General features: G+C 43.8%; 5 protein-coding genes and 1 pseudogene across 6 annotated transcripts; 4 read left to right on the forward strand and 2 right to left on the reverse strand.

The window, feature by feature from the left end:
• The first annotated feature begins 769 nt into the window (after positions 1-769).
• Positions 770-23,925, forward strand: LOC122429332 (annotated as a pseudogene). The gene is made up of 4 exons (XR_006265954.1): positions 770-1,066; positions 2,014-2,055; positions 2,387-2,717; positions 23,554-23,925. The product of XR_006265954.1 is annotated as an uncharacterized LOC122429332 (transcript).
• On the forward strand, positions 4,880-5,817 carry H1-5 (H1.5 linker histone, cluster member). The gene has a single exon (XM_043449553.1). The coding sequence runs from the start codon at positions 5,090-5,092 to the stop codon at positions 5,768-5,770; it is 681 nt and encodes a 226-aa protein (XP_043305488.1). The 5' UTR covers positions 4,880-5,089; the 3' UTR covers positions 5,771-5,817.
• Positions 6,211-6,704, reverse strand: LOC122429327 (histone H2A type 1). The gene has a single exon (XM_043449555.1). It carries the CDS (start codon positions 6,653-6,655, stop codon positions 6,263-6,265), a length of 393 nt encoding a protein of 130 aa, XP_043305490.1. The 5' UTR covers positions 6,656-6,704; the 3' UTR covers positions 6,211-6,262.
• Positions 6,925-7,382, forward strand: LOC122429331 (histone H2B type 1-C/E/F/G/I). The gene has a single exon (XM_043449560.1). It carries the CDS (start codon positions 6,959-6,961, stop codon positions 7,337-7,339), a length of 381 nt encoding a protein of 126 aa, XP_043305495.1. The 5' UTR covers positions 6,925-6,958; the 3' UTR covers positions 7,340-7,382.
• On the reverse strand, positions 15,901-16,387 carry LOC122429330 (histone H2B type 1-N). Its single transcript, XM_043449559.1, has one exon. The coding sequence runs from the start codon at positions 16,302-16,304 to the stop codon at positions 15,924-15,926; it is 381 nt and encodes a 126-aa protein (XP_043305494.1). The 5' UTR covers positions 16,305-16,387; the 3' UTR covers positions 15,901-15,923.
• Positions 16,569-17,075, forward strand: LOC122429328 (histone H2A type 1-D). Its single transcript, XM_043449557.1, has one exon. It carries the CDS (start codon positions 16,621-16,623, stop codon positions 17,011-17,013), a length of 393 nt encoding a protein of 130 aa, XP_043305492.1. The 5' UTR covers positions 16,569-16,620; the 3' UTR covers positions 17,014-17,075.
• Positions 23,926-25,921: the final 1,996 nt, after the last annotated feature.

Consider the following 25,921-nt stretch of genomic DNA (forward strand, 5'->3'; position numbering starts at 1 on the left):
AGTATTAAAAGCACAGAACTTTGGGGTGCACTTGATTTCTCAATTCAACAAAGGAGATAAAGAGGAAGGTGGTGATGGGGGGCGGGGGAGGGGGTGGAGTAAGGGCAGGAAAGGAGTCCCTGAGAGGGATTTTCACTTGTTCATGGACTCGCCAGAGGAAATGGCGGGTAAAAGCTGAGCTTCCTCAATTTCCTGAATTGTTTCTAAGTGAAACGAAGAAAATTTGAAAAAGCCAGTTCTACCAGCAAAAATGTGGCAGCGAGGGACGAGAAAGGAAGATGATAGGATGAGTAAAAGGTAAGGAAAAGGGGAGACCACCGCTGAGAACGATGAGGAAGCCCACCCTGAAGCTATTTATAGTCAGACTCTCAAGCCACGAGGTTTCAAAAAAACCCCCCGAAAGACTACAGTCACGGCTCTCCAGATGATCCATTCATTCCGGAAGCCACAACTCACTCGGACCATGATTGCCTAAGAGAGCAAAATAAGAGAAAAGAACAGCAAGGCCTACACAAACAAAGGAATGGTTTTCCAGTTGTGGACAAGGGCAACACAATGTTTTGTAGAAGCTGAACTGAGGGATTTTTATTAGGCCCTGTTTTTGACTCTGTATTTTAAGCACCTCTCTTTCGATTTTGCTGAAAATGTGGGCGGGGCTTCGGGTCTGGACTCGCCTAGGGGCGTCACGGCTAGCCTGAGCGGTTCCCAATCAGGTCCGAAACATCACTATATAAAACACCGCCTTGGCGTGTTAAGTCAGTAGCGGCTAAAGTTGCAGAGATGTCTGGTCGTGGCAAAGGTGGTAAGGGGCTCGGGAAAGGGGGTGCTAAGCGCCACCGCAAGGTTCTGCGCGACAATATCCAGGGCATCACCAAGCCCGCTATTCGTCGTCTGGCTCGTCGTGGTGGTGTAAAGCGAATCTCCGGTCTCATCTATGAAGAGACTCGTGGGGTGCTGAAGGTGTTTCTGGAAAATGTGATACGGGACGCTGTCACCTACACTGAGCACGCCAAGCGCAAAACTGTCACCGCAATGGACGTGGTCTACGCGCTTAAGCGCCAGGGACGTACCCTTTACGGCTTCGGCGGTTAAAGTACTTAACTCTCGTTTTCTTAAAGGCCCTTTTTAGGGCCACCCACTAACTCTACTAAAGAGCTGTAAGCGCTAAAGTCGTTAGGTTGTGGGGAACATTAAGTTTTAAAGTAGAATTAGAGTGTGGTCATAACTTTCAGTCCTCTCTATTTCTGTCACCAGCAGTGGCAGATTTTAGTTTGACATGGTTTCCTGTGTCCCTGTAAGCCAGGCACAATAACCTTGTGTTGTCTTGCACTTCCAAGGGTAAAGTAACTCAAGCAGTATGGCTACCAATAACTAAAATACTAAGTCGTTTTAAGGGAAAAGGTAGCCAACTCGCTTTGCTAAGCTATTAGATTCTTAGAGCTCTGGGGCAGAACGTGGTGACTGCACTTATTTAAACTAACTTCATTGCCTCCACCTAACAGTCCTTTCATGTTATTCAAACTTGTCAATCATAACATCCTATATCTAAAACACAAGACACTTGGAGATTCTCTAGGCCAGCTGTCCCCAACCCTTTCGGCGGCAGCGACCGGTTTTGTGGAAGACAGTTTTCTACGCGCCTGGGTGGGGGGGTGGTTTCGGGATGATTTAAGCTCATTTAGAAGCTCCAATAATTTTGGCCGCGTGATGCGAAGAGCCCACTCATCGGAAATGATCCTGATGCTGAGAAAGATTGAAGGCAGGAGGTGAAGGGAGCGACGAAAGATGAGATGTTTGGATGGTATCACTGACAACGGATGAGTTTGAGCAAACTCCAAAGGATAGTGAAGAACAGCGAAGCCTGGCATGCTGTAGTCCATGGGGTCGCAAAGAGTAGGACACGGCTGAGTAACCGAAGAGCGACGAAAATTTATTGCGTACTTTATTTTTCTGGAGTAGGAAACGGCAAACCACTTGAGTATTCTTGCCTGGAAAATCCCATGGACAGAGGAGGTTGGTAGCCTAGTCCATTGGACCACAGATCCGGACACTCCTAAGAGACTAGCACACTTTATTCTTACTTTTATTTCATCAGTTCCACCTCAGATCACCAATTAGACCCCGGGGGTTGGGGACCCCTGCTCTAGATGATAAGTTTAGGAATTTGGATACATCCTGCAGGCTTTTTTTTTTTTTGAAAGCAAACAAGATATTTCCTCCCTCACATAATCCTAGGGTCCGAAGTAGAGGCGGGACAATGCGTCCTAAACCCAGAAAGAATGGGCGGGGAGGCAGCAGTCTATTGTCCAATCAAAACGCGAGGTTCGCTATATATTTTGGGACGACCAAGCGCTCCCATCAGTGTTAGGTAGTTGGCACTACTTACCAATGGCTCGCACTAAGCAGACGGCTCGCAAGTCCACCGGCGGCAAGGCGCCACGCAAGCAGCTGGCCACCAAGGCGGCCCGCAAAAGCGCGCCGGCCACCGGCGGCGTGAAGAAGCCGCACCGCTATCGGCCCGGCACGGTAGCTCTGCGCGAGATCCGCCGTTATCAGAAGTCCACGGAGCTGCTGATCCGCAAGCTGCCGTTCCAGCGGCTGGTGCGCGAGATCGCGCAGGACTTCAAGACCGACCTGCGCTTCCAGAGCTCGGCCGTGATGGCGCTGCAGGAGGCGTGCGAGGCCTACCTGGTGGGGCTCTTCGAGGACACCAACCTGTGTGCCATCCACGCCAAGCGCGTCACCATCATGCCCAAGGACATCCAGCTTGCCCGCCGTATCCGCGGGGAGAGAGCATAAGTTTTATGGCCCCTCCAATTAACACATACTTACCCCCAAAGGCTCTTTTAAGAGCCCCTCAACTGTCAGCAAAAAGGAGCTGTTCATTGTCGAGTATACATATTACCAACATGAAAAACGCCGTGAATTTTAAGTGAAACGTATTGTGGACACAATACTGTGCCACGTCAATACTAGTCAGTCTATTGAACTGTTTCTAGGGGAAGCATTTTTTAAAGTAATATTTAATCCTTGGCTAAAGGAAGTGACTGAAGAAGTGGCCCATTCCTTGTTAACTGGTGCTTTCTACGGATAGTTCTATAATGACAAATGCACCGCCTTCCCCCCACCTTTTGCCAAGCAGTACCATACAACTTGACTCCAAATAATGTCTCTCCTGTCTCCCTGTTGCAGGAAGAAATAGTGGTCGAGGTTCGAGAGCTTCACAGCAGCCAATTGCCCAATTACTCAGCTTCTCTTTGGGAATCACCTAGAACAGTTGTCAAATGTGGCAAATGAATTAGTTCGTAGACCATACGAACCTGGCACTAAATGCTCAGTGAATGTTAGCTCTACTATGCCCCTCTTCTGTAAAGCAGACACCCCCGCCCCCCAACCTTCCCAAGTTTTCTGAAAGTTTTGTGATTGAAACAATGGGAAATGCTTGATTGGAACATTTTCTTAAGACCGCCTTTTCTTTAGATCTGGGTTTGCATAATTCTGAAAAAGGCAGACCTGTAGGAATAACATGAACTATCTGAGGAGGAATTCAAGACCGTGAAAGCCATAAAGTAAATATTTTAGGTTTTGCAGGTAACACATAGTCTCTGACACATCTTAAAAATAGAAAAACTCTTACCTTGGCCGTACAAAACTAAGCCACTGTCTAGATTTGGCCACAGTAGGCTATAGTTTCAACTCCAGGAACCCCTGAAGACATGAAGCATGTCAGCCTACAGGTTTTCACAAGAAAGAACTGACTGTGGAATGCATAAGAGACCCTAATCATCATTGCATCCATGGACAAAATCCCCTCCAAGCTTCCCCCTCTCAATAAATAACAAACATCACCCTCCATTTCACCTCACAGTCACTGCCTGAGGTCCCTTGGATGTTAACGTTTTCCTGAATTCTCTTAAAATTCTACAATCTCCACTTACTCCCTTACTATCCAATCCACACTTATAGTCAGAGGCCAATTATTTTACTGAAAGATGCAAGTCTGTCTTCATTAAATATGCAGAAATATCCACACGGAGGTCCTACAAAAGAAGGTGTTCCTGACCATTCAATTTGTTAAATGTTGGTGGAGATGGAGTTGGAGTTTGAGGGAGAGCGGTGGAAAGTATTGAAGCTCCAAAGGAGGAAAACAGCTTCTGAAAGACGGAGAGAGACCCATGCCATCTAAACAGCCTTTCCAGTGTTGCTGGAAGCCCCTGAATGATTTTTAAGATTTCAGGGTTTTTTCTAAAATACATCTCTGGGTTAAAAAAAAGTTATTTCTTCTTATTTTAATGGGTTTGCTTACAAATTAAAGGGAAAAAGCATCTCAATCAAAAACATACTAAATCTGTTTGAAGATAGGTCATTGGATTCTGAAGCCAAAGCAATTTCTACTCCTCATGGAAGAAGTCACTTTGACCACAGAACTAGTCCGAGCCGCGAAATCCCATTCTCTAAAGATATTGGCACCTGGAAACTCCTTGGAAGGCAAAACCGGTTTTTAAAGTAAAATCTATATGCTTAATTTGTGGCTGTAGGCAACTGGCCGACCTACACCTGTGTTACTTGCTGCAGTTCGAAGCAAAGTTTAAGCAAAGCCAAGGAATCTAGTGTCTTTCCTCTTGCAAAAATCGAAGGCCGAACTTGGCGACAATGCCTTTTAAAAAACATTCACTTGATACTTACTAAAACTTTATTGCAATATGCAACTATGTAGCTCGATGCCTTAGGTCCGGTGGATCTATAGGAAAAGCTGAAGGGATTTTTAAAAATATCTTTCATTAACTGCGCGTGATTCATAAAAACACAAACAAGTATGTGAACTTGGAGGCTGTTTTCCTCCTTTGAAGCTTCAAAGACTCAAATTCTGTACCACTGTTTTTAACATTTAATCAAATTTTGGGGACTAACAAACACAAGTTTGGGAGTCCAACCACGACAGGCGGCTGCCTGAGGGCGGTGGATCGGACGCTCCACCAATCACAGGGCAGCACCGACTTATATAAGCCCGGGCCGGCGCAAGACGGCATTGCAAAACTTGCTCTTTGGAATTTGAGTTTCTCTGCTTCTAACAGGTTCTCCTTTCGCCATGTCGGAAACCGCTCCTGCTGAGACGGCCGTCCCGGCGCCGGTGGAAAAATCTCCTGCCAAGAAGAAAGCAACCAAGAAGGCCGCGAGCGGTGGGGCGGCGAAGCGCAAGGCTACCGGGCCCCCAGTTTCCGAGCTGATCACTAAGGCTGTCGCTGCCTCCAAAGAGCGCAATGGCCTTTCTTTGGCTGCGCTCAAGAAGGCGCTGGCAGCCGGCGGCTACGATGTGGAGAAGAACAATAGCCGCATCAAGCTGGGTCTCAAGAGCCTGGTGAGCAAGGGTACTTTGGTGCAGACCAAGGGCACCGGGGCTTCCGGCTCTTTCAAGCTCAACAAGAAGGCGGCCACCGGGGAAGCCAAGCCCAAGGCGAAGAAGGCGGGGGCTGCTAAAGCCAAGAAACCAGCAGGGGCAACTCCTAAGAAGCCCAAGAAGGCTGCGGGAGCGAAGAAAGCCGTTAAGAAAACGCCTAAGAAGGCGAAAAAGCCAGCGGCTTCTGGCGTCAAAAAAGTGGCCAAGAGCCCCAAGAAGGCCAAAACTGCGGCAAAGCCAAAGAAGGCTGCTAAGAGCCCCGCGAAGCCCAAGGCAGTTAAGCCAAAGGCGGCGAAACCTAAAACCTCCAAGCCTAAGGCAGCAAAACCCAAAGCTGCAAAGGCGAAGAAGGCGGCTCCTAAGAAGAAGTAGGAAGTTGGCGCTTGAGAAGCAAACCCCAAAGGCTCTTTTCAGAGCCACCCAGAGATCTCTGGAAAACAGCTGTGCACTGATCTAGTCTGTAGCCAAGAAAGTATTCTTTCCCGTATACAATTTCCCAATTTCCTCCTACCCAGTAAAAGTCCATCATCAGCCCTTCTCCAATACTGTTGCCTAAGTCTCGGACCGAGGAGCCTGGTGGGCTCCTCAGTCCATGGGGTCGCTAGAAAAGAAATGGCACCCCACTAACTAGTGTTCTTCCCCTGGAGAATCCCAGAGACAGGGGGAAAGCCTATTGGCGTCTACGGGGTCACGACTGAAGCGATTGATAAGCAACCAGCAGCAGCACTGACAAGAGCTACTGCTGGAGACTTTGATTTGAAAGTACAAGTAAGTTAAATGAAGACTACTGTCCCAGCTCCTCAGCAGAAAAAGTAGGTGGCTCTAAAAAGAGCCTTTGGTTTGGAAGGCGTGGCTCTTGATTCCTTACTTGCCTTTAGCCTTGTGGTGGCTCTCAGTCTTCTTGGGCAGCAGCACCGCCTGGATGTTGGGCAGGACACCGCCCTGAGCGATGGTGACTTTGCCCAGCAGCTTGTTGAGCTCCTCGTCGTTGCGGATGGCCAGCTGCAGGTGGCGCGGGATGATGCGCGTCTTCTTGTTGTCACGGGCCGCGTTGCCCGCCAGCTCCAGGATCTCGGCTGTCAGGTACTCCAGCACCGCCGCCAGGTACACCGGGGCCCCGGCCCCGACCCGCTCGGCATAGTTGCCTTTGCGGAGCAGCCGGTGCACTCGGCCCACGGGGAACTGGAGCCCGGCCCGCGAAGAGCGGGTCTTGGCTTTGGCGCGAGCTTTGCCGCCCTGCTTACCACGTCCAGACATACTACAACCCTTCAAGACTACAGCAGAAGAGGCTAAAGTGAAAGAAAACTGCAAATTTTATAGCTGCAGTTGGGCGCGAAAAAGAAGCCATTCCATTGGGTAAAGTTGCAGTTAAATTTGCAGAGTAAATTGTAGGCCCTTTAAGTGAGGGCTTTCATTGGACAAAATTGAAAGTGATGTCACTACGAGTATTCACCAATCAGACACAGAACGTTACAAAATTAATTTGCATATTGAATTATAAAATGGACGCGCTGGGAGATCCCTCTATTTCTCTCTGCGATCTTGTAATTCCTGTCAGTCATGCCTGAGCCAGCCAAGTCCGCACCGGCCCCGAAGAAGGGCTCCAAGAAGGCGGTGACCAAGGCGCAGAAGAAGGACGGCAAGAAGCGCAAGCGCAGCCGCAAGGAGAGCTACTCCGTGTACGTGTACAAGGTGCTGAAGCAGGTCCACCCGGACACCGGCATCTCGTCCAAGGCCATGGGCATCATGAACTCCTTCGTCAACGACATCTTCGAGCGCATCGCGGGCGAGGCATCGCGTCTGGCGCATTACAACAAGCGCTCAACCATCACATCCAGGGAGATCCAGACGGCCGTGCGTCTGCTGCTGCCCGGGGAGCTGGCCAAACACGCGGTGTCTGAGGGCACCAAGGCTGTTACCAAGTACACCAGCTCCAAGTGAGCCACTGGCTGCTTGGTCAGGCTCCAACACTTACAGAGGCTCTTTTCAGAGCCATCCACGGTTTCTAAAGAGAACTGGCACTTAGCAGCAGTAGCAGCAAAGTTAGATAAACTAAGTCGCTTCAGTCGTGTCCGACTCTGTGCGACCCCATCGACAGAAGCCCCCCAGGCTCCTCCGTCCCTGGGATTCTCCAGGCAAGGACACTGGAGTGGGTTGCCATTTCCTTTTCAGTGCGTGAAAGGGAAGTCGCTCAGTTGTGTCCGACTCTTATTAGCGACCCCATGGACTGCAGCCTACCAGGCTCCTCCGGCTATGGGATTTTCCAGGCAAGAGTACTGGAGTGGGGTTCCATTGCCTTCTACCTCTAGAAGTAGATAAAAGCAGTATTGGGTTTCCCCAGTGGCTCAGCGGCAAAGAATCTACCTGCAATGCAGGAGCCACAGGGAGATGAGGGTTCGATCCCTTGGTCAGAAGGATCCGCTGGAGAAGGGCATGGCACCCCACTCCAGTATTGTTGCCTGGAGAACCCTATGGATAGAGGAGCCTGGTGGCCTACAGTCCATGGGGGTCCCAAAGAGTTGGACACGACTTATTGACTGAGCACGCATAGAAGTAGGTTGTCCTACCTTTAGATTTTTCATGTAGTTTGATGATGCTGCATGTTCTTAAGTTTAAATGTTTCACCCCTTTTGGTAATGGCACTTCTGTTCACTTTTTTACATGGTCAGATTCTATAAGGGAAAAATCTAGAACATATCAGTTTCTTTCTGAGTCAGCTCCACAGTTCATTTTACTCATTTCTTCTTTACCTTTTCTCCCCCTTGTAATAAGGAAGAAATTCTAAATGAAAAGGTAGTCTTTGAGACCTGAAGGAGAGTAGCCAGATGGCATTTTCTCTCCCAGTTCAGTTCAGTTCAGTCGCTCAGTTTTGTCCGACTCTGCGACCCCATGAACCACAGCACGCCAGACCTCCCTGTCCATCACCAACTGCCAGAGTCTACCTAAACCCATGTCCATTGAGTTGGTGATGCCATCCAACTATCTCATCCTCTGTCGTCCCCTTCTCTTCCTGCCCTCAATCTTTCCCACCATCAGGGCCTTTTTAAATGAGTCAGCTCTTCGTATCAGGTGGCCAAAGTATTGGAGTTTCAGCTTCAGCATCAGTCCTTCCAGTGACCACTCAGGATTGATCTGCTTTAGGATGGACTGGTTGGATCTCCTTGCAGTCCAAGGGACTCTCAATAGTCTTCTCCAACACCACAGTTGAAAAGCATCAATTCTTTGGCACTCAGCTTTCTTTATAGTCCAACTCTCACATCCATGCATGACTACTGGAAAAACTATAGCCTTGACTAGACGGACCTTTGAGGACAAAGTAATGTCTCAGCTTTTTAATATGCTGTCTAGGTTGGTCATATCTTTCCTTCCAAGGAGTAAAAACATCTTCCAGTCTCATGGTTGCAATCACCATCTGCACTGATTTTGGAGCCCCCCAAAATAAAGTCAGCCACTGTTTCCACTGTTTCTCCCAGAGGAAGGTTCAGTCTCCCAGTGGTGGTCCTGTAGTCGCTAAGTTGTTTCCCACTCTTTTGTGACCAAACAAACTGTAGGCCGCCAGGATTCTCTGTCCATAGGATTTTCCAGGCAAGAACACGAGTGGGTTGCCATTTCCTTAGGGGAATCTTCCTGACCCAGGGATCGGACCAGCATTTCCTGCAACGCAGGACAATTCCACTTAGCCACAAGGGAAGCTGATATATGTTATTCAACTTGTTATATGCTATTTACTGCCTACTAGTTTGGCTTCCCAGGTAGTGTGCAGTGATGAGAATTCAGACTCGAGGTTGGATCCCGGGGTCGGGAAGATCTCCTGGAGGAAATGGCAACTCACTCCATTATTCTTGCCTGGAAAATTGCATGGATAGAGGAGCCAGGCAGCCTGCAGTTCATGGGGTTGCAGAGTCAGCTGTGACTGAACAAGAGCATGCACTTTGAGCCTGAAAATTGTTCTTTGTTATTACATAGAAAGATCAGGGAAGCGAGCAAGGATTAATATGTATTAGGCCTTGAAGACCTACCAGCACCAAATTAACACTTCCCGTTACTTAATCAGAAAGACTTAAAGAGAGTAGAAAACACAATGTTCACTCTCTGTTTCAACATTTTAAATACCAGAGTCCACATACTACTTAGCAATAAATTTCCATGCTCCCAATGGTACTTAGTAGAGCTGTGAAAAAAAAAAATACTAGTTAATTAATGTACTATTTAACTGTATGACCCAGAGAAGATCACTCTGTGGTGAAACATTTATTATACTTTTTATTTCTCCAATTAAATAATTACTTATTTTGTTGAAAGAGAAAAAAATCTATGTAATGTCTCTTTCATAGTAACATTTGCGGACCTCATCCAGCTCCCAAGAACACACTTGGAAGCAGTGTATATCATCTCATAAGGTCCTAAGGAAACTGGGGCTGCATCATTATCTCCATTTTACAGGAGAATCATGATGTCAGGCTGTACTCTGTAGTCCTGCAAGTCCTGTAATCCCCCAACCTTGAGACCAAAGAAAATGTCCGGAGACAGCAACAGAGACATCAATAGTTTATTGGCTAGGGTATCTTACAGGTCTGAAGCAGAGTTCTAGAATGACTCCCCACTGTGTACCAACAGCAGACAGGACAAGGCAGCAGTCTTCATGGGGGTAGGGTGGCAAGGTGTACCAGTTACAGTGGGAATGGATGTCATGTGGGCTCTCAACTACCAGGGAAACCAACAGATGACCTCCTTCACAATTCCTTTGGTTAACAACCATCGAGGGTTCTCTTTATTAACCCAGTATGCTAGAGGTGTTCTGTTCTAAGAATACAACAATTACTGGTTGGAACAGGGGGCAAGCACTTAAGAAGTTTAATCTCTATGATTAAGAAAAAAGGTCAGTCCTATCCTATGAGTGGGATGATGTAAAGCAGGGGCTGTTCAAGCAGGGAATGTACAGAGAGCAAGAGAACAGCCATTTTGTGTGGCTTGATCATACATATGGGTTCACTAAAGTAAAATCCAACATACCCAGCTAGCACGTATTGGCATAACTTCAGTCTCAAATGGTTTTCCAGAGCCTATGCTACTTCTACCTGGGGCTTCTACTTCTACCTGTTTAGGTTGTTTTCAGGTACACTCTTATTAGTTCAGCATATCAGAATGACCTGCTTTGGTACTCTATTCAGTTTTTCCATCTTAAGCATTTTATTCTCATATATTTCATTTGCTTTATCTCTTTATACATCTGTAAGTTTTTTAATTTCATTTGCTCTAATATTTTGTCATGTAGGGGATTGCTGAATGTCAGAGTTTATGTTATGGCTCTTTACTCAAAGATCTGCCTTCAAGGAGTAAATTATATGGCATTTACATCTTGCTTTTGGCATATAGGGGGAAAAAGTCACATTAGTTATTGGCTGCCATGTGTTAAGTGCATATTATCTTTAGATACTGTGCATTATTTAACTTTTCAATCTAAGGAGGTTAAGTGCTAATAGTATCTTTGGTCTACAGGTCAAGAGACAGAGGATTGGGATTGTAGCATTATATTTATGTTACTGGCTGCTATGTTACTGTTACCCACAGACTTCCTGGGGGCTTAGTCATTAAAGTGTCTGCCTACAATGCAGAAGACCCGGGTTCAATCCCTGGGTAGGGAAGTTCTCCTGGAGAAGGAAATTGCAACCCACTCCAGTATGCTTGCCTGGAAAATCCCCTGGACGGAGGAGCCTGGTAAGCTGCAGTCCAAGGGGTTGCAGAGTCAGATAGGACTGAGCAACTTCACTTTCACCACTGGCATTAACAAGGTACTCCCGTCTGGGTGTCTGGGTGGTTAAAGAAACAGAGAATTGTTTTTTCACTGTTCTGGAATCTAGAAGTCTGAGATCAAAGTGCCAAAAGGGTTATTTCCTTCTGAGGGCCATGAGGGAAGGACAGGTTCTAGGCCCTCTCCTTAGCACAGATGGCCATGTTTCCCCCTTTGTCTTCACATATGTTCCCTCTATGTCTGTGTCCAAATTTCCTCTTTTAAGAGAACACTGGTAAAAAAAAAAAAAAAAGACAAAAAAAAAAAAGAGAACACTGGTCATATTCGATCAGGACCCAATCACTCTCCAATGACCTCATTTTAATTTAATGACCTAATTAAAGACTCTATCCCTAAATATGGTTACATTTTGATAGGGGGGAAGATAAGATTTTTTCCCATTAAAACTGCCTTCCTTTAAGTAGAACAGCCCATAGAAATCAGGACCTTATGACTCCCTTCCCTGGACTAGGCCTAGTTTTGGTCCTTTGGAATGAGGAGGACAAAAGAAACTAAGGATAAGGATAGGTTAATGTTTAAATAATTACATAGATACATAGCATCCATTGCAAATAATTAAACAGCATTCAGGTCTCATCCACAGTGAAAGTTTAAGCCTTTCACTTGGGGAAATCTGAATTGCTGACCCTCTAGGAAAATGAATATAAAGGGTCTTCCCAGCTGGGCTGCTGCTCCAGGGAGGGACCTCTTGTCAATTTCATTACCGCTACTGCTTTCAAGACAGAAATGATGGTCAGATAAGAGATATAAGTATAATTCCATGTCTCTCACAGCAGTTTCAGTGGGCAGGTTTCTCTCTGCTCCTTGGTAGCATGATGTAACAGCAAATTGGCACACATTTCCAACAGATGAAATACAGTCTGTGTGCAAGCACTATGTGAATTTAAGTTGTAATTTTCAAACACTGTCTTTTGGAAAACTTAGAAACAGGTTTCAGTTTTTTTTATTTCAGTATTATAATCAACAGGCAGACTTTGCTATACATGCTTGTTTCCCACAGGAAAGGCAAAAGTTATTAACTGTATGATGATAGGAGTAGGGCTACAGGACCCTCTAAAGAGAGCTTGGCCAGTGTTCACCAAGAAAAAAAATAATAAGCTGTCCTTTTTTTTCTTTTTTGTTCTTGGGAACAAGGACAAACTTTTTTTTTCTCCCAAATAAAGAATGGCAACTTTTTCACTATTAAAACAAATACAAATGGCCCATCTCCATTTGTTTGTTTTGAAAGAATTTAATGATAACAAAAGACCACAAAATACATCATTTTTACAGTGATGGCCACTACCATGAGGCTTAAAAACTGACTCTGTCATTGATCCTCTAGCTATTTAGACAAAATACTCCCCTTCTCTCTGCATTAGTTTGTTCATCTAGAAAACAGATATGGAATGAGAGTGGCCTTAAAGGATTATTGCAAGCTTTCACCTTCCTACATAGGATGGACTGAAGTCTGAAACAGAGCAGCAGCACATGATACAGATAAATGGCATCTATTCTTCTATATTTCTTACCTCCATCAAATTATAACTGAAAAACTATTCAAAGTCATGGTTTGTGACTTTTAGAAGTCTATGTTCCACGGTGTGGCCACTGCCAAAATTTAACACTAGGTTTGAAGGAAGCAACAGCTACAGTCTCATGTAGCCTATGGAGTTAAGCATTCCACCTTAAGAAGTAAGTCAGGATAGTGTTCAGGGATTCTCCTCCACCAAGATTTTGTATCCGATGAAAATGTATCAGAGGACTGTCAGGATGACAGAAGTGAAGAATCCACAGTGGACGTTGCTCTGAGTACTCTGATGAGTTTAATTGCACTGATGGCTTCAGCAGGATCGCGAAGTGATGGATGTGGTTCTGGAAAACAAGGCATAAGTCAAAGTTTTAGGGAAAAAAATGTGATCACAGGGGTGATAGCTTTGATAAAAATGTCCTTGATAGTGAGGTGAAGGTGTCTGAATGTTAAGCTCTTCAGTGTGAACTCTGCAAAAATATAGAGCCAGATGAAATGCCTAACGTTCAAGAAATTTGACTCAAATACAGCATGCACTTTTTTGAGATGTATCCAGTTTCCATGACTGAAGTGACAGAGCACGCATGCAGTGTTGGGGATAGCTAAGGTAGAAGCTGATACACAGGATAATTTAAGACTGCCTTGGGAATTAGAGCTTGGATGGATTTCCAAGAATGGAAATCATTAAAATGCAATTTGCTCTCCTGAAATGAAATTTTAGTGAACAAAGCATCAGTGAGATTCTCAGGAAGATCTTTTTTGAGACTTGATCCTATAGCATCACAGGAGGTTAAGTTTTCCTTAATATAAGTACAATAAAACCTTAAGAATGCAAAGCCAGTCACCTTCCGGAGAAGACACTCATCTCCATGACATAGGGCACAAGAACTTGGGACAACATGACACACCATGTAAACTTCTTATTCAACATGACACACCATGTAAACTTCTTATTCAGTTCATTATATAGTATTTGTTCCAATAGCTTATTATCATGGATTCATGGCTTTATATATGCCAAAGTATTCCAGTGGTTGCCTATTAATTGTTCTGTTTAAATCTCAAGTTAGCATTACTTTCAGGTTTTCTTGCGTCTCTCGTCTTAACTCTATTGTTCCTCCAGACATGGGAGACCATCCTTGTGTTGAGTCAGCATACATATTTTACACCCATCAGGATTTCCTTTGTCTCAAAACTTGTAATTAGTTCCTCTTCAAGGACTTTAGATTCCTGAATAGAGGTGGAAATCTCCAGACCAAGATTTATGTTAGACTGCTTTGTGTGATGCCCGGCTGCCTTAGAGAACTTAGAACACTGCAATAACAAACTTTAAAAAATGTATTTTCAAAGGCTAAGGGCCTGTTACTCTTTTCACTGAAAGTTCTTAATCTTTTCCCAAAATAAAATTTTTTCAAATCAGACTCTTCTTCTTGAGCTGATAACTTCACTCTTCTTTGCTATTCTTCTCTGCCATTCAACGTCACCTGACATTCTCAAAACACTCTTCCACAAGAACTAACTAGTAAAAGATACTGATATATTTGACCTATATTTTAGATGTAACTCCAGATTCACATCACATATACATATTCCCAGTATTAAGGTGTAACTTTATAGTGAACATTGTCATTTTATGCATGAATGGGCCATGCCTATACTCTCAAATTTATATTCAGCATTATTTTCACAATTAAAGCAAACGGGATATAAAGTCATTTTTAAAGAATTAAAACAAGATCTTTAATTAATGTATATTTTTCTTCATTCTAAGCACATGAGGAAATCCTCTGGGAAATATTTTGTCTGTTTTAATATAACCTACATTAAAATTATTCTTTTTAATATGCCTAATATAAAAAGTCAGAAAGTTGAAATTATAAATCACCTAGTGTGGAAAAAAAAAGTTTCCAAAGATGTAGGTTATACCTATTAATTCTGAATGTGAGGTCTTAGGCAAAGATTGAGTAGTTTTCCACATAGTAAGACTTTAAACTTTTCATGGCTACTCATATATGTCTTGGCATTTTGCAAATTAAATGTTAGGTCACCTATACATTTTCATATGCAATATGAACAAATGGTAATTTTTTTTATCAAGTGGTCACTTGATAGAATAACATACTTTTGGGGGGGAGCATTGCCACCTTGATTCCGGGTAAAGACCAAAATAGTTTTAAATATGCCATTCCTTAGGGCCTAAAATGAAGAGATGGAATTTTATCTTCCTGAATTGAGGATAGGGGAACAGTCCTTCTCTATTTTAAAAAAATTTATCGCAATTAATACAGCAAAAGTAAATCCCAGAGACATGCTGGAAAAAAAGAAAGAAACCAGGGTTTGGAGAAAATGGCAGAGTTCTTCCCATAAAGCCGCTTGGCCCAGAACTCTCCGTTAGGATGGGGTCACGAGCGACACCGTTAGTAAATTTCAAACTGCGCGCGCAGCGTCTGGATTGGCTATCGACAAAACGTGGCACCCGCCTAATCTGTGCGTTAACTTAAATTAGATTCTCATTTCCGTTTGTTTTGCTTCTGCCTTTTTAACTTAATACTTGGCACATTTAAACTCAGGGAAAGGGGAAAAAAGCCAGCAGCGCTCCCCAAAGAAAAGACAAGTGAATAATACGATTCGTAACTTTGTTACTGTGTTCCAAGGAACTCATTACTCAGGCACACACACGTTAAAATTAAGGATGCAGAGGACAAGCCATGGTCAACGAAACCTTTTGCTAACTTCAAACGTAAAGGAGAGCTGATTTTACTTTGGGAAAAAAGGTATTTTGCTTTCTTTACTACATTTGTCTGATAATGAACCTGACCCTTCTCGACATAAACAAAAACGTCTCCAGCGTTGCTGCAGCACCACCTACATTACAGAGGAAGCAACTTCTAACAAGATCAAAGGAAATGTGAAAAGAAAGAATACCTAGTGAGGACAGAAAAGATGGCCACCTGGAAGCCAAAGACAAACCTATGAAGAAACCACCCCTGTTAACAGCAGTCTTGGGCCTCTGGCTTCCAGAACTGTGACAAATTTCCCTTGTTTAAGGGAAAACAAAAAACTGGGACTTATTACTTTGCAGCATATTAAGAAACACCTACTGTATAAAGTGAGTGCCAGTTCTCTTTAGAAGATTGAGTGGCTCTGAAAAGAGCCTTTGGGGTGTAGGCCAAGGCTTACCGATCACTCCGTGGCGGGCCGGCTCACTTGGAGCTGGTGTATTTGGTGACGGCCTTGGTGCCCTCAGACACCGCGTGTTTGGCCAGCTCCCCGGGCAGCAGCAGGCGCACGGCCGTCTGGATCTCCCTGGATGTGATGGTCGAGCGCTTGTTGTAATGCGCCAGACGCGATGCCTCGCCGGCGATGCGCTCAAAGATGTCGTTCACGAAGGAGTTCATGATGCCCATGGCCTTGGACGAGATGCCGGTGTCCGGGTGGACCTGCTTCAGCACCTTGTACACGTACACGGAGTAGCTCTCCTTGCGGCTGCGCTTGCGCTTCTTGCCGTCCTTCTTCTGCGCCTTGGTCACCGCCTTCTTGGAGCCCTTCTTCGGGGCCGGAGCGGACTTAGAGGGTTCAGGCATGGCCGGGAGTTTACTGCCAAAGAGCCCAAAAACCACAGGAAGAAACAAGCTGTAAGAACCCGCTTCCTTCACAGCTTCTTAAAGGAGGAAGTGAGTAATACCAGGCGTCTGATTGGTGCTGAATGCTGGAAACGTCACATAATAGTTTTGTCCAATTAAAATAAGCGTATTTCAAACTCACGGTTTCATTGGGTTAGGTGAAACTGCAGCTTTAGCCAATGGTCCACCGTCATTTTCGCGCCCAGTAAAGACTATAAGTAAGATAGGTCTGGTTGTCTAAACTCATATCTCACATTTGTGAGTTTGTACCTTCGTCATGTCTGGTCGTGGCAAGCAAGGAGGCAAGGCTCGTGCAAAGGCCAAGACCCGCTCCTCGCGGGCCGGGCTCCAGTTCCCCGTGGGCCGAGTGCACCGGTTGCTCCGCAAGGGGAATTACTCCGAGCGGGTCGGGGCCGGCGCCCCGGTGTATCTGGCTGCGGTGCTGGAATACCTGACGGCCGAGATCCTGGAGCTGGCGGGCAACGCGGCCCGGGACAACAAGAAGACGCGCATCATCCCGCGCCACCTGCAGCTGGCCATCCGCAACGACGAGGAGCTCAACAAGCTGCTGGGCAAAGTCACCATCGCTCAGGGTGGTGTCCTGCCCAATATCCAGGCGGTGCTGCTGCCGAAGAAGACTGAGAGCCATCACAAGGCCAAGGGCAAGTAGAAGCCTGGCGTTGTGTAGAACTCAAACCTGTCCAAACCAAAAGGCTCTTTTCAGAGCCACCCACTTTATCAGAAAAGACCTGTACTTTCAAAATCCTAGATAGCAAGGTGTTGAGTAATCCTGTAACAAAGTTCGCTAAGTCACTTAAAATTGCCTTCTAAAAAGTCAAACGTTTACTTTCAAGTTTTAGGTGAAACTTATGAGTGCAAAATTAACGTCCTTCTGTGATTCCTTTGCAGGGTAAAGTGGCTATCTGAGACAAAACCTTAGGACCACATGACGGGCCTAGGTCCCCTCCTAGTTAAATTGAGTCTTAGGGCGCACCACTCACCCTACTAAATAAGAATAGAATAGTAACCCAGCAAGGTAAATTACTTGTTTCAAGTAGCTTCAGGCAAAGAATACACCTTATAGTGGGCTGTTCACATCAATGCTGGTGAAGTAAAAGACATGAATTATTCACCCATTAGGTAGAAGATGTGCCTTAACAGATAGACAAGGTAGACATTGTATTGTAAATCACATAAGATAAATCAGCAAACCAGGTTCTTAGAGTCCTAATGCTGTCAAGGATTTTTGTTCACTATCATCACTCAGCCTGCTCTCAGAGAGAGTCATACTAACTAAAGTGAGTGAAGTCGCTCCTGGAGATCTTCCTGACCCAGGGATCGAACCCGGGTTTCCCGCATTGCGGGCAGATGGTTCACCATCTGAGCCACCAGGGAAGCCCACTAAGAGGGCCTTCAATTCTCCACACCAGCTAATCTGGTTTTCATTATGAATACATTTTAATAAAAGGAATTACTATCGCATTCCTAGTCCACTGGAATAAGTTTTCTGAGTCTCCTGAAATATTTTTATTTCCTATATTTAAATCTCATTGCAATCACATGTAAATAATATTCTTTGTAATAATAGTGACCACAGCAATCACAATCGGGAGGTTTTCCTTTTTCTTTTAAATTTATTTGATGTTGGAAGAATCGAATCCTGATTTTAGTGAATCTAATTATTCCGTTTTTTTCTCTTAAAAAGTCGTGTGCATTATCTGAGTCTGTAAATTTTAAACATCTATATCTCAGAACTAGAACTCTCAAGAATAAATGATACAGCTCCAAGGAAGGCCTATGAGATCTTCAAGTTTTAAAAATAAAATATACTGTGGTTATTGTTATTGATGTTGATCATGCAAGAAGTAACATTTCCTTCATTGCATCATTTCTATTCCCCATAGCAAGGACCATCACAGTGTTAAAATAATGCCTTTATTATTAATGGTAATCAATGAACCTATAATCAAATACTTGATAAATGAATATAAATTGTGGTTTAAATAAAATATTCAAGCGTGCTATGTCATTACTTATAATTCCACATATTAACTGAGCTTTTAAAAATTTGGCTTTGCTTGTGGCACAGCCAGTAAAGAATCCACCTGCTATGTGGGAGACCTGGCTTTCATCCCTGTGTTAGAAGAGTCTGATCCCTGGGTTGGGAAGATCCTCTGGAGAAGGGAACAGCTACCCACTCCAGTATTCTGGTCTGGAGAGTTCTATGGACTGTAATGGACTATTAATCCAAATTTGGATGAAGCACTTACTGTTCTTTACTGTCTACACAATCAGAAAGAAAATAAAACTTGTATTTAAAAATGGAGATAACACAACTTTCCAAAAATCTTGCCAAAATAATTTAGATATTTCTTTCAATTAGATCCTGAAGAATCCCATAATTTATGCTACAAAGTTTTCATAAGAGGTACACTTCAGTTAGAGTGGCAGAAGATTTATGAAAGTATTATTTAAACTTTATTCTTGAAACTGGTCTTCCCATTAATTTCCCTCTCTGCAGACTGGACTACTATGTAAGCATTGGGCAGTATACTCCCGTATTAGATTTTTTTGTGTATTATTGGGGAGAAAGAATTTTCTTCTACCCTTCCAAGGTTCTTTTACAGGTCTAATAATCAAATTGACATGATGAGATAGATTAACAGAAGAAAGATCAAATTGAATTTCATACATATGGAAAACCCACACACGTGGGCAGTTCAAAAAAAGAATGTAAAATGAAGTTTATATGCCATTCTGAGCTAAGGAATTCAATAACAGCTTCCAAGTACAACAGGGAAGTTCACAGAACAATGAGAGGAAAAGCAAATACTGGTTAATTAGTTTGCCCTACCATGCAACTGGGTCACTCAAAATTTTTCTCTGGTAATAATTCTGGGAAATAAAAGTATCAGTTGCTCAGTCATGTCCAACTCTTTGCAACCCCATGGACTGCATCCCACAAGGTTTCTCTCTCTATGGGATTTTCCATCCCATAGAGTTCTTTGAGCAAGAATACTGGAGTGGGTAGCCATTTCCTTTTCTGGGAGACATTCCTGACCCAGGGATGGAACCCAGGTCTCCTGCCATCTGAACCACCAGGGAAGCCTGGAAAGAACCCATTTTGAATTCTCCTAGGTTGTTAAGAGAGGAGCAGAGTTTGTCTTGAGATTACAGGGTCTCAATTGACATTTACATTTAAAATTGCTCAGTCCTGTCTGAATCTTTGCGATCCCATGGACTATACTAGGACATGAAATTAAAAGACGCTTGCTCCTTGGAAGGAAAGTTATGACCAAACTAGACAGCACATTAAGAAGCAGAGATTACTTTGCCGACAAAGGTCCGTCTAGTCAAAACTATGTAGTTGTTATACCAGTAATCATGTATGGATATGAGAGTTGGACTATAAAGAAAGCTGAGCACCGTAGAATTGATGCTTTTGAACTGTGGTGTTGGAGAAGACTCTTGAGAGTCTCTTGGACTGCAAGGAGATCCAACCAGTCCATCCTAAAGGAAATCAGTCTTGAATATTCATTAGAAGGACTGATGCTGAAGCTGAAGCTCCAATACTTTGGCCACCTGATGCGAAGAACTGACTCATTAGAAAAGACCCTGATGCTGGGAAAGATTGAAGGTGGGAGGAGAAGGGGACGACAGAGGATGAGATGGTTGGGTGGCATCACCGAACAATGGACATGAGTTTGATTAGGCTCTGGGAGTTGGTGATGGACAGGGAGGCCTGGTGTACTACAGTCCCTGGGGTCACAAAGAGCCAGACTCAACTGAGCAACTGGACTGACTGACTGAACTGGACTATACAGTCCATGGAATTCTTTAGGTCAGAATACTGGAGTGGGTAGCCTTTCCCTTCTCCAGGAGCATCTTACAAACCCAGGTCTCCTGCATTGTGGGCAGATTCTTTACCAGCTGAGCCATAAGGGAAGCCCAAGAATACTGGGAAAGATAGCTTATCCCTTCTCTATGAGATCTTCCTGACCCAGGAATCGAACCAGGGTCTCCAGCATTTCAGGGGGATTCTTCACGAACTGAGCTATCAGGGAAACCAAAAATCTGACACTTGTAGTTTGTTTCCTCCTGTCTCTTAGTCAATTCAGTTGCTCAGTCGTTTCCGACTCTTTTTGCGACCCCATAGACTACAGCACACCAGGCCTCCCTGTCCATCACCAACTCCCGGAGTTTACTCAAACTCATGTCCATTGAGTCGGTGATACCATCCAACCATCTCATCCTCTTTCGTCCCCTTCTCCTCCCACCTTCAATCTTTGCCAGCACCAAGGTCTTTTCCAATGAGTCAGTTCTTTGCATCAGGTGGCTGAAGTATTGGAGTATCAGCTTCAGCATCAGTCCTTCCAATGAATATTCAGGACTGAGTTCCTTTAGGATGGACTGGTTGGATCACCTTGCAGTCCAAGAGACTCTCAAGAGTCTTCTCCAACACCACAGTTCAAAAGCATCAATTCTTCAGCACTCAGCTTTCTTTATAGTCCAACTCTCAAATCCATACATGACTACTGGAAAAACCATAGTTCTGACCTCTTAAGAGAGAGATAAAAATTGTCTGACACTTGCAGCCTATTTCCTCCATTTAGAGATCCCTAGGCGTCCTGCCTGTCACCCTCTCATTCTGCCTTTACTTCAAAATAATTAATGTGCAAACATGGCACATTTTGGGGAACTCATTCTGAACCCCTTTGGTATTTTATCCATTTCTGTGCATATTCCATTAGAGTGGAGACAGTGTTTTATTCATATTTGCATATCCCTACACCCTAGTTCAATGACAAGCCCATAAAACATAGTCAATAATTTGTGTTAGTTCTGTAATAAAAATCCTTATAAAGTAGGTAAATGATCTAAATAAAAGCCAAAGAGAAGTTGAAAGTTACACAAGGATGAGCTCATGTGAAGGGAAATGTAGGGATTTTTAGATGAATAACTTCAAATTAACTAAACTATAGGAAGAAGCCTAAAGATCAGAGGGGTCTAACAAGCAAAGAACAGCTGTACAGAATTACACTGTCTTTTCAGTTCATGATGTTAATTTATCTGGGAAAAAAAGTTAATCTGGATGAATTTATTAATTTTGTATACTTCCTACTTCCTCTCCAGTCTATCAACAGTATCACATTTAAATAAATGTTACTGATATTGTTGTTCAGTCACGAAGTCGTGTCTGACTCTTTGTGATCCTGACCCCATGAACTGCAACACACCAGATTGCTTCCCTGTTCTTCACTATCTCCTTGAGTTTGCTCAAACTCATGTCCATTGAGTCAGTGATGCCATCCAATCCAACCATCTCATCCTCTGTTGTCGCCCTCTTTTCCTCCTGCCCTCAATCTTTCCCAGCATCAGAGTCTTTTTCAATAAGTCACTTCACATCATGTGGCCAAAGTATTGGAGCTTCAACTTCAGCAGCAGTCCTTCCAATGAATATTCAGGATTGATGAATATTAATTACATGGTGGAATAATGAGGAGATTGAGAGATTTGGGGGACCAGTAATTTGGTCTTCCCTGGTGGCTCAGAGTTAAAGAATGAGCTTGCCAATGTAGGAGATATAGGTTCAATCCCTGGGTCAGAAAGATCCCCCTACAGAAGGAATGGCAACAAACTCCAGTATTCTTGTCTGGGAAATCTCAGAGACAGAGAAGCCTGGCTGGCTATAGTCCATGGAGTCACAATGATGTTCGGCACAATTGAGCGACTAAATAGCAACAATTTGGAAGAAGGCAGGGACTCTGGACAGGGGCCAGCATTAAGGACAGAGAATTATGGAGCCCTCAATGATACAAATTTCTGAGGTTCTCAAAAAATGTCTTTCCCCAAGGTTATTTTTGTGGTTTTTAAAAACTTCTCCACTCCCATACCTTTATCTATGCTATTTTAATTGTTTAAATGAAAATATTAGTTTCACTCATTCTGTGACTAAGAGCTTCCCTTAATAAGAAACAGATTTACAAGAGGAAAACAAGTTTAATACCATGTATGTCTGATGTATACATAGAATACACAGAGGGGAACTGAGTAATACTCCCAGAAGTAGCCTGGGAGCCTTTAAATATCATCTTCAGCTAAAGACAAAATATGTTGGAGACAGTGGCATTTATAGGAATTGAGCAGGAAACCTAGAGTAAACCAGGTGTGGCAGATTTAAGTCCTGCACCTTCCTCAGGTAAGTTTCTTGTGAGTCATTAATATCATTCTCTTCCTGGCTCAAAGAAGGAGATACCCTTACAAATGGAGATTTCTCATATAAATGTAAATTTCCCTTAGTGTATGTGTCAGCTGCTCAGTTGTGTCCGACTCTTAGTGATCCCATGGACTCTAGCCTGCCAGGCTCCCCTGTCCATGGGATTCTCCAGGCTAGAATGCTGGAGTGGGTAGCCATTCCCTTTTTCAGGGGATCTTCTTGACCCATGGATCCAACTCGTGTCTCCTGCATTGCAGAAAGATTCTTTACCACCTGAGCGACCAGGGAAGGCCTTGGTATTAAATTGTTTTTATAGCTTCTCCTATGTCTGCTTTTTCTCAAAACCATCAGCTCATTATAATTCTTATGCTTAAGAAGGATATTTGGGAGTGATATATTCGGGTACACTTGGTTAGAAACATCAGTATAGTATACCCAAGTACAGTGAAGAAGTAAATTTTTACTAAATGGAAAAAAAATATTTTTCAGAAACACTAATTACTAGGGAGTTTGTTAAAACTATTAAAGAATTCATAAGGTCAACAAGCAGGCGTTAAACATACATTTTCTCTTTAAATAAGGGAAATTGATGAAAATGTAATCAGTGCAAGGAGGTTCCAAAATGCCATTTATGGCATTGCATATATTTTCTTTGAAAGAGTATGTGCTTTTATCTGTTCACCAAAATACCAAATTAGCTACTAGCAGTGATCTGTGAATTATTACTTTATCACCTGCCTTTTCTGTATATTTTACACAACATTCGTGTTTTGCGCTGGCATTCAAAAGCAACTGCTAAAGTTTTAAAACAAGGTAACAAGTCACCACAGAACAAAGGAACAGAGATGGCCTCTTTTTTTTTTTTTTGGTCCAATTCCCCTCCCCCACTTAAGGCGAGACTTCCCGCCTCCTTCCTTCTTCAAGTTCTCGCTTCGGTCCGCCAACAGACGTATAAAGGTGCATCACGAAGCTGGCAAGCTAGGCTTTTTGGAGTCTCTGCTCTTTCGACATGTCTGGTCGCGGCAAAGGCGGAAAGGGTCTGGGTAAGGGAGGCGCCAAGCGCCACCGCAAAGTCCTTCGTGATAACATCCAGGGCATTACCAAGCCTGCCATTCGGCGCCTGGCTCGTCGCGGTGGTGTGAAGCGCATCTCTGGGCTCATCTACGAGGAGACTCGCGGGGTGCTGAAGGTGTTCCTGGAGAACGTGATCCGGGACGCGGTCACCTACACCGAGCACGCCAAGCGCAAGACTGTCACCGCCATGGACGTGGTCTACGCGCTCAAGCGCCAGGGACGCACCCTCTACGGCTTCGGCGGCTGAGTGCGTTCTCCCATATTCAACAAAAGGTCCTTTTAAGGGCCCCCACTCTTTCACTTGAGGAGCCGTGATGCCTCTTTGCTTTTGAGTTTTCTTGCTCCTGTTTCGTACACACTTAACTGCTTAGGAGCACTAGTTCCACCCTTACATTTTTGCGCTTCCAGGCAATGTCATGAACATAGTTTTGTATTTTACTTTGTAACCTACCCAGTGGAATGTTTAGTTTAATAGCCTAGACGTTGATAAATGGAAGCAAATACATCACCCAAGTACATATGGCTTAAGATTTAACCACATTGGCATTTCTCTTAAATGGATTACAAACGAATGTGTACCAAGGGAGAGAGAGAGGCACTTTCGTAGCGAGTTTAAACAGGAAGTGCACGGTTTTATAGTGATAGCTCCATGTGTCCTCATGAAATAAACCTATGACTGTTAAATAGGTGTAAACACGAGTGTGAAAGGATGAAAATGTACAGGCTCACTAGTATCCTGCAGAACAGTTGGTGAGGATGGGATGCAATTAAAAAGCATTTCAACAAAAACAAAGTCATATTACAGAAATACTCTCTACAATGAAAAAAGGCAAGGCAGCTTTATAAACCAGAACAACGAATTTAAAATTAATTTTAAAAGATCCTTGGTACAGAATTGGAAAGGAATATGATTGGAATTGGAATTGGAATAAATTGGAAAGGAATAAGATTAGGAAATCCAGACCTAAACTCTGAAGGTGGTCTTAGCATTTTCCTAGAATCTTAGAAGCTATAGGAAGAAACCCAAAGTCAAGGGGGAAACCTTTGTAGACACACAGACTAAAGAGCAATTGCCTCAGTTCAGTTCAGTCGCTCAGTTGTGTCTGACTATTTGCAACCCCATTGACTGTAGTACACCAGGCCTCATCACGAACTCCCAGAGCCTACTCAAACTCATGTCCACTGTTCGGTGATGCCATCCAACCATCTCATCCTCTGTTGTCCCCTTCTCCTCCTGCCCTCAATCTTGCCCAGCATCAGGGTATTTTCCAATGAGTAGTTCTTCGCATCAGGTGGCCAAAGTATTGGAGTTTCAGCTTCAGCATCAGACCTTCCAATGAATATTCAGGACAGATTTCCTTTAGGATGGATTGGTTGGATCTCCTTGTAGTGTAAGGGACTCTCAAGTCTTCTCCAACACCACAGTTCAAAAGCATCAATTCTTTGGTGCTCAGCTTTCTTTATAGGCCAACTGTTACATCCATACATGACTACTGGAAAAATCATAGCTTTGACTAGATGGACCTTTGTTGGTAATGTCTCTGCCTTTAATATGCTGTTTAGGTTGGCCATAGCTTTTCTTCCAAGGAGCAAGCATCTTTTAATTTCATGGCTGTAGTCACCATCAGCAGTGATTTTGGAGCCCCCAGAGGTAGTCTGTCAGTGTTTCCGACCTTTCCCCATCTATTTGCCATGAAGTAATGGAACCAGATGCCATGATCTTAGTTTTCTGAATGTTGAGTTTTAAGCCAACTTTTTCACTCTCCTGTTTCACTTTCATCAAGAGGCTCTTTAGTTCTTCTTTGCTTTCTGCCATAAGGGTGGTGTCATCTGCATATCTGAGGTTATTGATATTTCTTCCGGCAATCTTGATTCCAGCTTGTACTTCACCCAGCCCAGCATTTCTCATGATGTATCCTGCATATAAGTTAAATAAGCAGGGTCACCATATACAGGCTTGATGTACTCCTTTCCTGATTTGGAACCAGTCTGTTGTTCCATATCCAGTTCTAACTACTGCTGCTGCTTCTTCTTTTTTTTTTTTTTTGTAACTATTGCTTCTTGACCTGCATCCAGATTTCTCAGAGGGCAGGTCAGGTGGTCTGGCACTCCCATCTCTTGAAGAATTTTCCACAGTTTGTTATGATCCACACAGTCAAAGCCTTTGGCATAGTCAATAAAGCAAAAGTAGATGTTTTTCTGGAGCTCTCTTGCTTTTTCAATGATCCAGTGGATGTTGGCAATTTGATCTCTGATTCCTCTGCCTTTTCTAAACCAGCTTGAACAT

This window comes from Cervus canadensis, chromosome 28 (genome assembly GCF_019320065.1).
Source record: "Cervus canadensis isolate Bull #8, Minnesota chromosome 28, ASM1932006v1, whole genome shotgun sequence".
Classification (NCBI taxonomy): Eukaryota; Metazoa; Chordata; class Mammalia; order Artiodactyla; family Cervidae; genus Cervus; species Cervus canadensis.

Bases quoted from the DNA above. Each gene is read 5' to 3' on its own strand.
- H1-5 (XM_043449553.1), top strand. From the start codon at position 5,090: ATGTCGGAAACCGCTCCTGCTGAGACGGCCGTCCCGGCGCCGGTGGAA.
- LOC122429327 (XM_043449555.1), bottom strand. From the start codon at position 6,655: ATGTCTGGACGTGGTAAGCAGGGCGGCAAAGCTCGCGCCAAAGCCAAG.
- LOC122429331 (XM_043449560.1), top strand. From the start codon at position 6,959: ATGCCTGAGCCAGCCAAGTCCGCACCGGCCCCGAAGAAGGGCTCCAAG.
- LOC122429330 (XM_043449559.1), bottom strand. From the start codon at position 16,304: ATGCCTGAACCCTCTAAGTCCGCTCCGGCCCCGAAGAAGGGCTCCAAG.
- LOC122429328 (XM_043449557.1), top strand. From the start codon at position 16,621: ATGTCTGGTCGTGGCAAGCAAGGAGGCAAGGCTCGTGCAAAGGCCAAG.